At 38.2% G+C, this 14,570-nt stretch overlaps 1 protein-coding gene across 1 annotated transcript in view; it reads left to right on the top strand.

The window, feature by feature from the left end:
- LOC131668026 (trehalase-like) overlaps positions 1 to 14,570 on the top strand; it is a 30,799-nt gene that overhangs the window by 5,180 nt on the left and 11,049 nt on the right. The window contains exons 3-8 of the mRNA XM_058941834.1: positions 455 to 756; positions 1,035 to 1,213; positions 1,328 to 1,509; positions 2,495 to 2,744; positions 4,808 to 5,048; positions 9,829 to 10,028. Of these exons, the coding sequence (XP_058797817.1) occupies positions 455 to 756; positions 1,035 to 1,213; positions 1,328 to 1,509; positions 2,495 to 2,744; positions 4,808 to 5,048; positions 9,829 to 10,028 (1,354 nt within the window). The remainder of the gene's footprint in view (positions 1 to 454; positions 757 to 1,034; positions 1,214 to 1,327; positions 1,510 to 2,494; positions 2,745 to 4,807; positions 5,049 to 9,828; positions 10,029 to 14,570) is intronic.

Here is a 14,570-nt window from a genome sequence, read left to right as displayed (position 1 = left end):
CTCGTAAAACTTACTTGCTTGCTTGTTCTGCAAGTATCATAATAGCTTACTTTTATTGTCGCGACTTCAATGCGGAAGCGCTAAAAATTGACTTGAAAGGAGTAATAACGATAATCGTGAGATTTGAGCATTTTTACTAGAGACATTTGTGAATTGCGGTGAATTTTCGCATGATATTTTCATGGAAAGCAAAAAAAAATTACGACTCGCGAATTTAATAAAAATCGCCTTGTTCAACAATTCAAAATCGTTTTTCTCGTTTCGATTAAATAGTTTCGTTGGAAAAAGTTGTTTGTTGCGGATACATCGGTGTACCGCTTCAGAAAAGAACTCGAAATCTTCGCGTTTACTTTTTCCGCGTATACTTTTCTCGTCTAATCGGAGACATTCCTCAAAAGATTGTCCCTCAAAGCATTACACTAAGCGTTACAAGAAAAGTCGATCGTTTGTGCAGCTTTCAGAAGTTGATGAAAGCGACAAATAATGCGCCGAGCAAGGATCAGATACGCAACTTCGTGAAAGAGAACTTCTCCTCGATGAACGAATTGGAAAATGCGACCTTGCCAGACTGGAATCCCAAGCCTGAGTTGTTGGAGTGGGTAAGGGATCCGCTATACCGCGAGTGGGTGGCCGACCTCAATGAGATCTGGAAGGGACTGGCCAAACGCATGACCACAAACGTCCGCGACAATCCCAAGCGACACAGCTTAATTTACGTCAACAACACCTTCATCATTCCTGGCGGACGCTTCAAAGGTTTCAATCTTGATAACACGTCAATTTATAATCTCTTTGGGGTAACATTAACGGCTAATCAGATCCAGCGCTGCTAATGCCTTGCGTTGACTCGTTACTGCTGCGAAGGCTCGACGTCTGACTAAACTCGTGCTTCGTCTACTGGCTAGTGTCGAACATTCATGCGAATATTTGACTTAACTTTGCTCAATCAAGCTTTCGTTTATTTTGCTCGCGACGTACAAGCGCTAAGTAATTGCGCACGTTTGTGGGAAAATAAAATTTTATTTTGTTCTTAGAATTTTATTACTGGGACTCGTACTGGGTGCTCGAGGGCTTACTGTTAAGCGATATGAGGCTCACCACTAGAGGTATCATTGAGAATTTCCTTTCAATTGTCAACACTTACGGTTTTATACCCAACGGCGGCCGAGTTTATTACCTCATGAGAAGTCAACCACCGCTATTGATACCTATGGTAAGTAATGTGACACTTTATTGCAAACGTATTTATAACTTGTCGAGTTGACGCGCTAAATTCATTTTCGAAATGTAGCCGTGACTCATATAAATTACGTAATGGGGGCGTTAGGTTGACATGTATTACGAATTCACCAAAGACTGGGACTTTGTGGATCGACACTTGGAGACTCTAGAGAAAGAGTTCGACTTCTGGCAGCGCCACAGATCCATCAAAGTTCAGAAGAACGGTCGCGAGTACAAGATGGCTCGTTACGTCGTCAACAGCGAAGGTCCACGTCCCGAGAGTTACAGGTAACTCCCATGGTCTTTTTGCTGTTTCCAAAGTTTGCGTCAGCTCCGTCGACTTTGCATCGTTACGCGACCACTTCGCACTTGCGCTCACAACGGTTTCCGTGCAATTTCGCATCGCTCAATTTTCACAAGCATACTAGTATTTTCAGCTAGCCTTGAAAAAAAGAAACACGTCCGGAGCTTTATCAAAGTTTTCTCCGCTGAATGCCTGATGCTTTTAAAAGTTGCGGCAGGCAACCGCGCAACGAGCACTAAACTAGCTTCAGAGTAAAAAGTTGAAAAGTCATAAAATGCGCACTTTTATATATATCCAAAGCATTGGATTGCATTCAGCTCAAGTCTCAATTAAAGTTTTCAATCATACTTTTTTCTTTGCTTACGGTTACGGAAACAATCTTAAATGTTCTTCTTGAATGAGAAGAAAAGAAATCCATTAAAACTTTAATTTGTTAATAATGATGTTGTGGAAAACATTTAAAATATTTTAAATAAAAACTTTTTACATATATGAAAGTTTGAAAAAAGTAAAAGCACTTAGTTTCTCTACGCTTCGATGTGGGACTGACACTTATCAAATTCATTAAATTTGCACCAGGTTGCTGTGTATTTATCGCGGTTAAATCAGGCCGTAAAACTCATTTGTACTAAAATTAACTCGATTGTAATAGACAATTTCTCAAGATTATACTACAGCTTTGAGTATCGCTGGTCAGCGCGCTTCCCTTCTTAGTTCACAACTATTACACATTTGCCGCTCATCGACGATTGATTTTATCCACCACACTCAGGCAGTGTATTATCGATGAGCTAGGTAATGGACTAAATCAACCGCTGGCAAAGTTACATAAATTGCATTATCCCACCGACGTAAATGTTAAGGCAGGAGAAAATGCTTTGACGCAAGAGCTTCCAATGACGACGCGCGTGCATTTTACGCGAGCAGCGAGCTCGATTGATAAATAAGATAAGCGTGGCACTGTTACAGAGAGGATTATTTGCTGGCGATCAATATAACAGATCCGATAGAGAAGCGCGCTTTCTACAACAACATCAAAGCAGGAGCGGAGACTGGTTGGGACTTTTCGGCGCGTTGGTTCATCGCGAAGGACGGCGAACCATCGCTCGATCTCCGAGACATCGCTACCGAAGATATAATACCAGTCGATCTCAATGCCTTCCTCGAGAAAAACGCAAGAATTCTGGCTCGATACTTCCTCATGAAGAACGACATAGCCGTGAGTCATTTGTCCCTATTATACGCGCATCTTGCTATTTAAACGATTAATCAAACTCTGATAAATCAGAAGGTTGGGTTGAGATGACAAGATGAAAGCTCGACACGAGCAATCACGAGGGCGAAATTTTTTTTCTCTTCCTTTTTCACGCCAAGCGCGAACAATTGAATCATAGTGTCGATCGGCAAGTTCATTCAGAGATTCCCTAGCACGCCATCAATCGATCGCCTTCGTCACGTCTTTACCCTGATTATATTCTCCGGCAAACGCGCTGAATTTTCCACCTTCCTTCACGAACTTTGACGCGCTCGCATGAAAGTACGGGTTCGGCATGAAAGCGCGTCAAGTCAATAATGCAAGCTTTCGCGATAAAGCCGGAATATTTCGTACGGTCATGTTGGCCCACGGCAACCGCCAAAAACCCCGAGAGCTGACACTTCCGATTTTAGCAGTCGCGTGAAATCGCCGCAAAAAGGTTATATCTCGAGCTGCTATCTCGCTTCAAGATAATTCACCAAACAAATGGACTGGGACTTTCGCTCGCTGGCAGAAAAAGTTTTTCGTCGAGGAAAAAAACGCTGTCTTGTTTATTTATTTTTTTTTAACTTTTTTCTCCGACGATGTAGACAATTTCCTCGCTATTTCCTATTCACCAAGACCGACGACAAAAGAAAAAAATGAGAATTACGTTTGCTATCTGGTAAACATATTTATCTATGCCAAACCTATTAGTTAAGTAATGATCTCGCCGCAGTTGTCAGAGCTCCTGTTGTAGCTTGAGTTGTATTTTTCAAGCGGTGTTACAATTTTAAGCTCAGAATTCCTCATACGTACAGTAATTTTATTTTATCAAAAAGAGAGCTCATTCGTTGACACGGTAACTCTCGAGTTGGTTGTTGGATAATGATTGGTCGCAAGATAATGAGCGCTGTTCCCGGTGATAAACAATAGTTATCAATGTACATTTCAATCTTACGTCAAGTCATTTGTATACGACGGTTTTTCTTCCTACATTGGTGCCTATAGCACTTATACAATAATAAGAGTAATTAAAGTCGACCTTTCACTGTGAAAAAGAGCCCTTTATCATAACGAAACGAGGCAAAAAGCAGCGAGAGAAAAAATGCAATAGCGGTGTGAGAGTGAATACGTTCGCGCCAGACAAAGGACCAGAATGGAGCAATTTGGCGAGAGGCCGGCAGTCTTTAATAAGAAAAAAAGTCCTCTTCCATTCCGAGCAATGGATTCGCGCGTGTAAAGACACATCGCGCAGGGCGCCCTCGTAAATCTTTGTCTCTCGCCCCCGTTCCATTATTTCTCTCTCTTTCTCTTTTCCTCTCTCTCTCTGTCTCTTTTTCTCGCCGTATGGAGTGCAACGGAGATTTGTTCCCCGCTCCCCCTGTCGTTCTCCGCCTTGTTCTGGCAAGCTACTCTTCTCGGTTGGCCGCAATTAGTCGGCTGCGTCGCCGCTACCCCCTTGAGAGCGACTTTCACTTTCGCCGAGAGCGACGATTTATCGTCCTGTAACCCCATTACTTTCCAATCGCGTATCACTCTTGTCGGGATTGCGCGCCAGACGCATTTTTCAGCACGCCTGATGATTAATTCCCACTCGCTCGCTTGACTATTTGTACTGGATATTGCAGTCCATGGCTCTCACTTGATCCCCGAGTGGGAACTGATTCGATTCACGCCGAGAAGCCTTCGGTACTGAAAAGCACTTCGAAGCTTATCCGCGCGACAGGAGTGATAAAGTTTTCAGTTTCGCTACGCAATTCAAATAGTTCGCACAAAATGAAATCAATGCTTACTTGAATATTCATAGACAATCTCTTTTTCGGATGGATGCCATTGACCGCAAATTTCTTGATTTCTCTCTCGCGTAACAGACACTTTTGTCTGGTAATTTGAGGCTCGTTGATTGCTTTAAGGCTGCCGGCGATGCTTTGAACAGACGCTCGCCGAAAGTTGTGATGTAGAGTACTATAACAAATAACGAATAGGTGGAGGAGAAAAAGTGTTTTGACGAATGAAAAGGCGAGACGTCGTTGACTGGATTACAGAAATCGCAATACTACACGTCCATAGCGAGGGAATATCGCAAGGGCATCGAGGCAATATTGTGGAACGAGCTTGAAGGCACGTGGTACGATCATGACATACGTCACCAACGTCCACGCGCCCTTTTCTATCCAACCAACCTGACACCACTCTACACGATGAGCTATAACTGGCGTCTGGCGCCAATTTACGGACAACGGACAGTCAGCTACTTGCGTGCCAACGGTATCACAGAATTCGCCGGTGAGTGTACACACAGATCCTTGTTGCCGCCTGTCTGCCTTCTTTCCTTCCTTCCTTCCTTCCTTCCTTCCTTCCTTGCCTGACTCTCTTATCCGATTTGATATCGACCGATCACTTTATCTCTCAAGCTCCGGTATCCCTATTACCCATATATGCGCGCTCTTATTACTCGAAGCACGACTGCCTGACTCTGCTCACAGGAATTTGGTTATTCTAAAGGAGTGGCTGGCACCGCGCCGAAAAAGGTCGGAAGGGAAAAGAGATTCGATAAATCAAGTTATCGAGCTACACGCACAAGACATTAGGATTCGTTGAATGTGCCTTGTATATAGCTTAACAATCGAAATCCAATTCCAGAGCTTTCATTCTCGCTGCGCAAAGAAGCATGAATAACAATACTTACATTAGTTACACCTCGACCGCGTTAATTGGGCGAGATTCATTGCCCATTCACTGTCTACGCCCCCTTTGTAAATGAATTGCCAACGACAACGGCAAGCATCGAATGGCACGGATACCAATGCAGTCGAGTCTCCGATTGAACCAGCAATAAAGACGATAAATCAGTTGCACACTTGCAAAAGCTTTTAGTTGACTTTTCTACCTGGACGAATTTATTAGTCACTCGCAACACTGATTTACGAGCTTACGCGTGTCTTTCGGATTCGCCGATGAACAGCAGCTGCTGTGTATCAAGCAGAAAGGCCGGAGTATCGCTTGCATTTTATCGGCCATCTAAAGAATATAAGACGAAGTCGTACCAAGTTCGACAATCTTCGTACCTTTTTTTTACGAGCGAAAATATCACAGATCTGCTTGCGCGTGATATACGTATCATCGCTCTTTTACGGTTCTATATACATTTTTTCGTTTCTTTGTCTCTCTCGGAAATAAAGCATTTTAAATGCTCGGATTCACCCTGTTTTATCGACGATATCCATCAGAGTTGCCCAGTAAGCTTGATTTTTTTAATCAAACAGCCGATGCCACGCAGGCAGTAAATGCCGCGCAGCTAATGCAGATTTTTCATTTAGCTCTTGCTCTCTCGAATTTCGATTTCAAGTAAATTGAAAGATATTCGACTCGAGCAGACATCTCCGACTGAAATACGTTTGCGAAATGCCTTTGTTGCAATCGATACGACCGCAGACCAATTCGAATAATAATTTCAAATTGACTTTATTGATTCCTCACGCCTATAAATTTTTTTTTGAACATAAGGAAATTCGAAAATATTATAGCTATGGAGAAAAAACCCCTACTCTCTGAAGACCGAGTCACAGAAAAAGATCTCTCCGGAGTAAGGAGTCGAACGCGTCCTTTCCATTCTCGTCCAAAGTACATCGACACAAGTCACGTACGACTTTGCTCTTCAAGTATTGTTTGCTTTTCAACGCGATCTCCCTAAAGTGTCACACGGGAAAGTCAAAGAGAAGAAGAAGAGAGAGAGAGAGAAAAAGAAGAGGTAGAGAAGAAAGAGAATGGAAAACCCAGCGCATTGCAACGTATTCAATCTCGTAAAATACATGAATGTTTCGAATATTTCGCCATCAATATTGAACTTCCCTTTGCTTCCGTTTAAACAAAGTTAAAAACTGTTACTTTTGAATTTTGCTTTATGCTATAAGCTACAAAATAATTGTTTGTTGTAACAAGCTGATACTGCATTCAACAAACTCGATTATGCTGCAAATTTCCATAACACTGTTAGATAATTCAATGACTCTCAAAACGAGGAACGCGAAAGTGACAGAGAGAGAAAGACAGTCCACTTAGGAGCAATTAGACGAGATGTGCAATTCATAGCTACGCAAATTTCCTTGTGGCCTCGTGCATAAGTTTAATGGACTGCTCTCGAGGGCTAATTAATCGCGTTAGCTTGAGTGACATTATATAAGCTCCCATTAAAAGGCCGGTAAACGCTCGGCACGAGCCTCGAGTATCGATTAATTAAATTTAAACAAACTTATTATCTCGGATAAAAAGCATTCCACTCGTAGTCGGCTTGCTGAAATAACGCGTGTATAATTCCATAAATGGATATTATTGCCACGGATGATAATCAAAGGCGTTAAAAGCAAAAAATATGTCAATAAAGACAACTTTGCGCGAGAATTTCCATTTCTCGATACCGTGCCGGCAGAGAGGGAATGCACGTTCAAAGTGAGTTGCATTGAAATATGCATTCGCGTGTCCCGCATGCAAGCTCTCTTTGAAAATACCTCTTCGCGCCTAGCTTTTGTCCCCGATGCTGGCAACCCACGTATTATGACATACGCGACAATGCTATGACTGCTATTGCGTGCCCGCGCGCGGACATTGAGCCGCGCCGTTAAAGCCTCTGGTTTTGACTATTCTCTTTTGTTCTAATTTGTATTATTTAAGCAACGGCTTCAAGTACGCGCAAAACATTTTGTATAAACAACCATTTGCTTGAATTTTGAAAGATATGCCATACACGACTGCGATTAATTTGTTATAAACGATGGAAAACTAGTTTTATTTTATGTTTTTCATTCGTAAAATAGAGCATTTCAAATAAAGCTTGCCAAACAGTTCTCTAATAAATTCCAGCAAGAGCATTCAAACGACTAGGCTTCTTTTGAAATCGTTAGCGAACGCGTAAATGCTCTACAATATGTATAAAAGAAAAATTTAATTTTTATGTAAAATTCTTTTTTAATCCGATCAGAGTTATTGTATTTCTAAATGAAAAAAATAATTCTTTTATGAAATAATAAATCAAGTACTAGAGACGTTTCCATAACGTCAAAGCTTTTGTCTTTGTAACTAACAATCCCGAGTCTACCTGGCAACTCCAAAATTTATGAAAACTTGCCCTGCGTATACCTTTATTCAGTAACATATTTCAAATGCACTTATGACTCGGCTTTACTTTTTTTCCTTTGTTTTTCGTTACGTTAATCCAGCTGTTAACTACTATTCACTCGAATGGAAATTGAAAGATACTTCGATTTTTTCTTTTAATTTCATCGTTTTGCCCTCGAGGTACAAACATTTTTACGGTGAAATATTTTTAATGAAGCTCCAGTAATAATTCGATGCAAAATTATCAGTGGTATAAATTCCTTAACTGATGTTGTTTAAATGTCATTAAAAATAAACATGTGCTATTCACAAAAGAAGAAAATTCCTCGTCTGATTTAGTATACGAGTTTTCACTTATCTTTCAAAAATACAGTATGAGGTTTCGGTACATTGCAACACATACATATATATTTATAATATTCATTTGTAAATTATACATAAATTTAGTAATAATATTTCATTGCAAACAATTTTGACATTATTCATTATCATGTATTAAATTTGTTATATTTATCCTATAAAGGTGGAGGAGTAAAGTCGTATAATTTTTAATATACCTATATAAATATAGGATATAAATGTGTGTGTGTGTGTGTGTGTGCGCGCGCGTGCGTGTGTGTGTTTGTGTGTGTGTGTCTGTACATACATATTACATATAAATGAAAATTCGTGACTAAAAATAATCTAGTCCCTTATGAAAGACCTACGTTTTTGCTCGAAATATGATTCCTGCAAATACAGTCTCATCTCGCAGAAATGAACCAAAAATGAACACGTAGTTGAGTATAATTATTATACACCAGAGTGAAAAGAAAAGTTCAAAAGACAGAGGGCCTGCCCTTAATTGGATTGAGTTTTTTCGAGTCTGAAGCAAAGCATTGTCTGAGCATTGTCTTGCAAGCAAAATAACCACTAACATCACAACTCGTGTGTTTTAGTGTGTGGTGCAAGATGTGAAAAGGACGGAAAACAAAAAAAAAGAGTCCATACAATGTCAAGCACAGCCATTGTCCACAGAAAGCGGGGCCGGCTTTAACGCGCACCTTAGCGACGGCGCGCCAGTGCAAACGACTGACCATTCTTGAGATAAATTGGCTACTCGTCGCGGCGCAAACCTTTCAAATCAGATAAAGTATTTGGCGCGTTGAACCGGCACATTTATTTATATCCGCAAAATTGTCGCTTTTAACGGCGTTTCGTTCTGATCACAAGATACAGATAAACTTAGTCACACGGAATCAAATGAAAATCATTTTTTTTTAATTGTTTTTTGACGGCTAAGCAGTAAGGTCAGCGCGGAGTAAAAAAGAAGCGGCGCGTGTTTACCAGCCAAAGGGATCACGATGTGTGAGGCAGCGAGAGAAGGCGTGCAAATCTCGGCCTCGAGCAGCTTTGCACTTCGTACGCGCGTCACGCTCGCTTTGATGAAGCTTCTGTTTTCAACGCCACTACCGCAACTCAGTCCCCCCACTCTCGACTGCACACACTGAGAGACACACACTAGCTGGCGCCTGCTTCGCCAATATGCAAAGATCGCCTTGGTAAACGTCAATCTTTACTCTGGCTTTTTACTGCTCTTATTTGGATTTGCTTTTCATGGTTTGTTAAACATTCGAAGCAACTCCATTTCTTAAACGTTATTCTATCCATTAACCTAGTTATATATAGATTAGGAATAGAATCACTGAATTGAATAAACTCAGTTGAAAATGTGTAACAAGATAAAGTATTTTTGGACTTATTTGATCATGTTTGATTTATTTTGATCATCAATATTTCCCCATCATTCTTCTATTCTTCTACAACAAAAGACTAGAATTTACGCCAAAAAAAAAAAAACAGTTTAACGTTTGTAACTCGAAATTGATGCATTTAAAAAGTTAGTCGAACGCGTTGACTGTTTGAATAATATATGAGTAAATGGAAATCTGAAAGTGGCTAATTCTTGCAGGTGGCGTGCCGACGTCGTTGGACGACAGTGGCCAACAATGGGATTTGCCGAACGCTTGGGCACCTCTGCAATCAATTGTCGTACAAGGTTTGAGGCAAACAAAGTATCAGCCCGCCATGGATTTAGCTAAAAATCTCGCGTCAACCTGGCTCAGATCCAACTATCTTGCCTTCAATGAAACGCATAAGATGTACGAGAAGGTGAGTGTCAATTATATTCCTATCCGTTGACAGTATTGTGTCTTGTCGGTAAACTATCCCAGGTGATTTATTCTCTTTATCTTAATAATGTCAAGTGCTATACATGGATTTTCAACCTTTTGAAAAATGTGTGTATAAGACATATTCTTATAGATGACGATAGAAATTATTACTGTGGTACGTTAGTAGAAATAGAAGAATGCTGATAGAAATTTTTATTTATGAAATATTATTGGTGCCAAAGTGGAATTTAGCTCTATTTAGTAGTTAATGACGTAGGCCTTGATGTGTGATGGGCTATCTTGTTGTTTAATGTTATAAAGTTAAAACAAATTGATTATATAAATTATCAAACTAAATTACCAACATCACTGCACAAGCTTCAAAGGAAATCCTAAATAATTAGGATATTTACTGTGCAGAAAATAACTAAATATCTTTTAATTACATGAAGGTTATAAATATTATTAAATTAGTGAAGCGTAGTGTACCTTTTTATAAAAATGTTATTGTGTGAGAATTATATAGACAATTAAGAAACTGCGGCCGGTCGAGATAATTTGTTGATAACAGGTTAACTAAAATCAAGAATGTCGCTTGGAGAAATTAAGAGTGGTACTTTTCATTCACACGGCTTAGTATTATACTACGTATCAGGACGCAATGATCTTCGAGGAGAGCGTAGAAGGCCAATCTCCGAGTGTGCTTGTGTAGTCTTGTAGCGTAATTATGACTGGAAAACTCCGTTTGAATTTCTTGACTAAGCGTGATATCAATAAACGTATTGTTAAAGTAAGTATAGGTAGTCAATCCAAGATATCTTTACCCTTTAAAGATATAATGATTAATTGTTGTATGTCTGATAACTGAGGCTCGACTCCGATTTAGATGGAATATATATATATATACATATATATATATATATATATATATATGGGTCAAAATTATAGTTCATCGAAAAACCGTGCGCACGGGGTCCTCCGATTTTATTGAAAATTAGTACACGTATTCTACATAAGAAAAAAAGAAACTGCCCAAAATTTCAGCCCCCTAGATAAAAAATTAGGCCCACAGGACTGTTTCAAAGATCAAAAAATCGCCTTTTTTAAGCGTTTTTCGACCTATTTTCAGTTGCTTCTCAAATCTCGAGTTTTAAAGCTACTTGAACAAGCAGGGGCTCATTTTCTTTGTCTTCTCAAGAGCTTTATAGCGCCGTAATATAAAATATAGGTTCGTGTAATAATAAGAATCCTAGAGACCCAAAAGTGCAGAGTGATTTTTACGATTTTTGCCTATGTTCAAGGGCCGTAAGACAGTGAATTTTCAATATTTACAATTTTTGAAGTACGGCATTGGATAGCTCTTGAAAAGACAAAGAAAATGAGACCCAGCCCATTTCTGTAGATTCAAAAGTGACGGAGATATGCTACTTTAAAAATAGCTATTTTCGTGAAAATCGCGTTTTTTGCTGATTTTGACCTAGCTGGAAAAAAATCTGCCTGTTTCGATTTGTCTCAAAATTTCAGAGGATGTTCTTCAAGTGTTCCTCAACAGAGTGCAATAATTTTTTTTCTGTATATCGGCTGATTTGTGTGCTTTTTCAGCTATGAAATATGCGAGTTTTCAGATTTTTCGTACGAGAACGATCAATATCTATTCATCGGTTTCTCTATCTTCTAAGTTTCATAAACGTAATTTTCAGCAAACAGTCATAATTGTATACTCCAAAGATTAATTGAAAATCATAAACTATATTTACATACTTACTGTGCATAATTATTTGGGTTAGTTGCGTAGGTTTCGACAGGAACTTTACGAAGTATTACTCAAAGCTACACATTCAAGTGTTGATGTATTTCAATATAATTCAAGGGATATAATTAATCTTTCTACAACAATTGAAATAAAAAGAAATCGAATTCTTATCAGTACAGCAATAGAAATATGACTAGTCGAATATATTCACAATAAATGATTCTTGGTCGGAAGAATAAAATTTCACTTTCATAGTTTTTTGATCAATTGGTTCAAAAAAGTGATATTGTCTGGTATCCTTAACAGTTTTTGCTGATGAAAACCTCTTAGCGAGTGATTTTCCTCTTGCCTCAACTGCACTATCATCAACATACAATATTCTGTAAAGAAAGTGTACATATATAATTTGTTTGACTAAATTTTCGGCAAACTTCTATCATATTAACTTACTTTATCTTCGATTCTTTAGTGGACAAATAATCGTGCATTTGCTTTGCATTCAAAATTTGAACTCCTTGCTTCGATGCTTTTCTTGCAATGCGCTTTACCACAGCCCCTATACCATCACATGCACTTTTACCATGAGATGTAGCGAAAAAATTGTAGGAAACTATTTTCAGTCCAAAGTCTTTTTCATGATAGCACAAATTCCCAAAATGATTTCTGAAAATGATATAGAATATCAATTCTATTAAGTCTTTTCTTTGAAAGAATACATTTTTTTGATAGGAGTATAGCAACACACAAATAAAAAAAATTTTTACTATTAATTTACAACAAAATACTTATAAAATAAATATATTTAAATATATGTATTTTGTTGTAAATTAATAGTAAAAATTTTTTTTATTTGTGTGTTGCTATACTCCTATCAAAAAAATGTATTCTTTCAAAGAAAAGACTTAATAGAATTGATATTCTATATCATTTTCAGAAATCATTTTGGGAATTTGTGCTATCATGAAAAAGACTTTGGACTGAAAATAGTTTCCTACAATTTTTTCGCTACATCTCATGGTAAAAGTGCATGTGATGGTATAGGGGCTGTGGTAAAGCGCATTGCAAGAAAAGCATCGAAGCAAGGAGTTCAAATTTTGAATGCAAAGCAAATGCACGATTATTTGTCCACTAAAGAATCGAAGATAAAGTAAGTTAATATGATAGAAGTTTGCCGAAAATTTAGTCAAACAAATTATATATGTACACTTTCTTTACAGAATATTGTATGTTGATGATAGTGCAGTTGAGGCAAGAGGAAAATCACTCGCTAAGAGGTTTTCATCAGCAAAAACTATTAAGGATACCAGACAATATCACTTTTTTGAACCAATTGATCAAAAAACTATGAAAGTGAAATTTTATTCTTCCGACCAAGAATCATTTATTGTGAATATATTCGACTAGTCATATTTCTATTGCTGTACTGATAAGAATTCGATTTCTTTTTATTTCAATTGTTGTAGAAAGATTAATTATATCCCTTGAATTATATTGAAATACATCAACACTTGAATGTGTAGCTTTGAGTAATACTTCGTAAAGTTCCTGTCGAAACCTACGCAACTAACCCAAATAATTATGCACAGTAAGTATGTAAATATAGTTTATGATTTTCAATTAATCTTTGGAGTATACAATTATGACTGTTTGCTGAAAATTACGTTTATGAAACTTAGAAGATAGAGAAACCGATGAATAGATATTGATCGTTCTCGTACGAAAAATCTGAAAACTCGCATATTTCATAGCTGAAAAAGCACACAAATCAGCCGATATACAGAAAAAAAATTATTGCACTCTGTTGAGGAACACTTGAAGAACATCCTCTGAAATTTTGAGACAAATCGAAACAGGCAGATTTTTTTCCAGCTAGGTCAAAATCAGCAAAAAACGCGATTTTCACGAAAATAGCTATTTTTAAAGTAGCATATCTCCGTCACTTTTGAATCTACAGAAATGGGCTGGGTCTCATTTTCTTTGTCTTTTCAAGAGCTATCCAATGCCGTCCTTCAAAAATTGTAAATATTGAAAATTCACTGTCTTACGGCCCTTGAACATAGGCAAAAATCGTAAAAATCACTCTGCACTTTTGGGTCTCTAGGATTCTTATTATTACACGAACCTATATTTTATATTACGGCGCTATAAAGCTCTTGAGAAGACAAAGAAAATGAGCCCCTGCTTGTTCAAGTAGCTTTAAAACTCGAGATTTGAGAAGCAACTGAAAATAGGTCGAAAAACGCTTAAAAAAGGCGATTTTTTGATCTTTGAAACAGTCCTGTGGGCCTAATTTTTTATCTAGGGGGCTGAAATTTTGGGCAGTTTCTTTTTTTCTTATGTAGAATACGTGTACTAATTTTCAATAAAATCGGAGGACCCCGTGCGCACGGTTTTTCGATGAACTATAATTTTGACCCATATATATATATATATATGCTTAGCCCTCTTATATCCGTTTAGTGGCTATCTAGCAACGAGTCGAATGCCAAACGTCCGTTTGAATGTTTCTTCTGAATACGGAGTTTTTTTTTAACACTCACGCAGATCGTAATGTATTTTACATTGAATGTTGAGCGTTTCAATCCTCACCGAACGAAGTTGTTTGTCTTCGATATCCTACTCAGGCTCATCCATAAACAGCGAGCTTGACAGTAGAGGGGAGAACATGTGGTTTATTTTTGGAATTTTTATGCGCGATAGATAGCATTGTCTTCGAGTTCTCTTTTCATCTGCGTGTGTATGCGTGTATAAGATGTGTGCGTACACAGAATAAATGTTTAATGCAAT

This window comes from Phymastichus coffea, unplaced genomic scaffold (genome assembly GCF_024137745.1).
Source record: "Phymastichus coffea isolate CEN01 unplaced genomic scaffold, Cenicafe_Pcof_1.1 PCOF00072, whole genome shotgun sequence".
Classification (NCBI taxonomy): Eukaryota; Metazoa; Arthropoda; class Insecta; order Hymenoptera; family Eulophidae; genus Phymastichus; species Phymastichus coffea.
The sequence above is the reverse complement of the archived record's forward strand: the minus strand, read 5'-3'. Positions and strand labels throughout refer to the sequence as shown.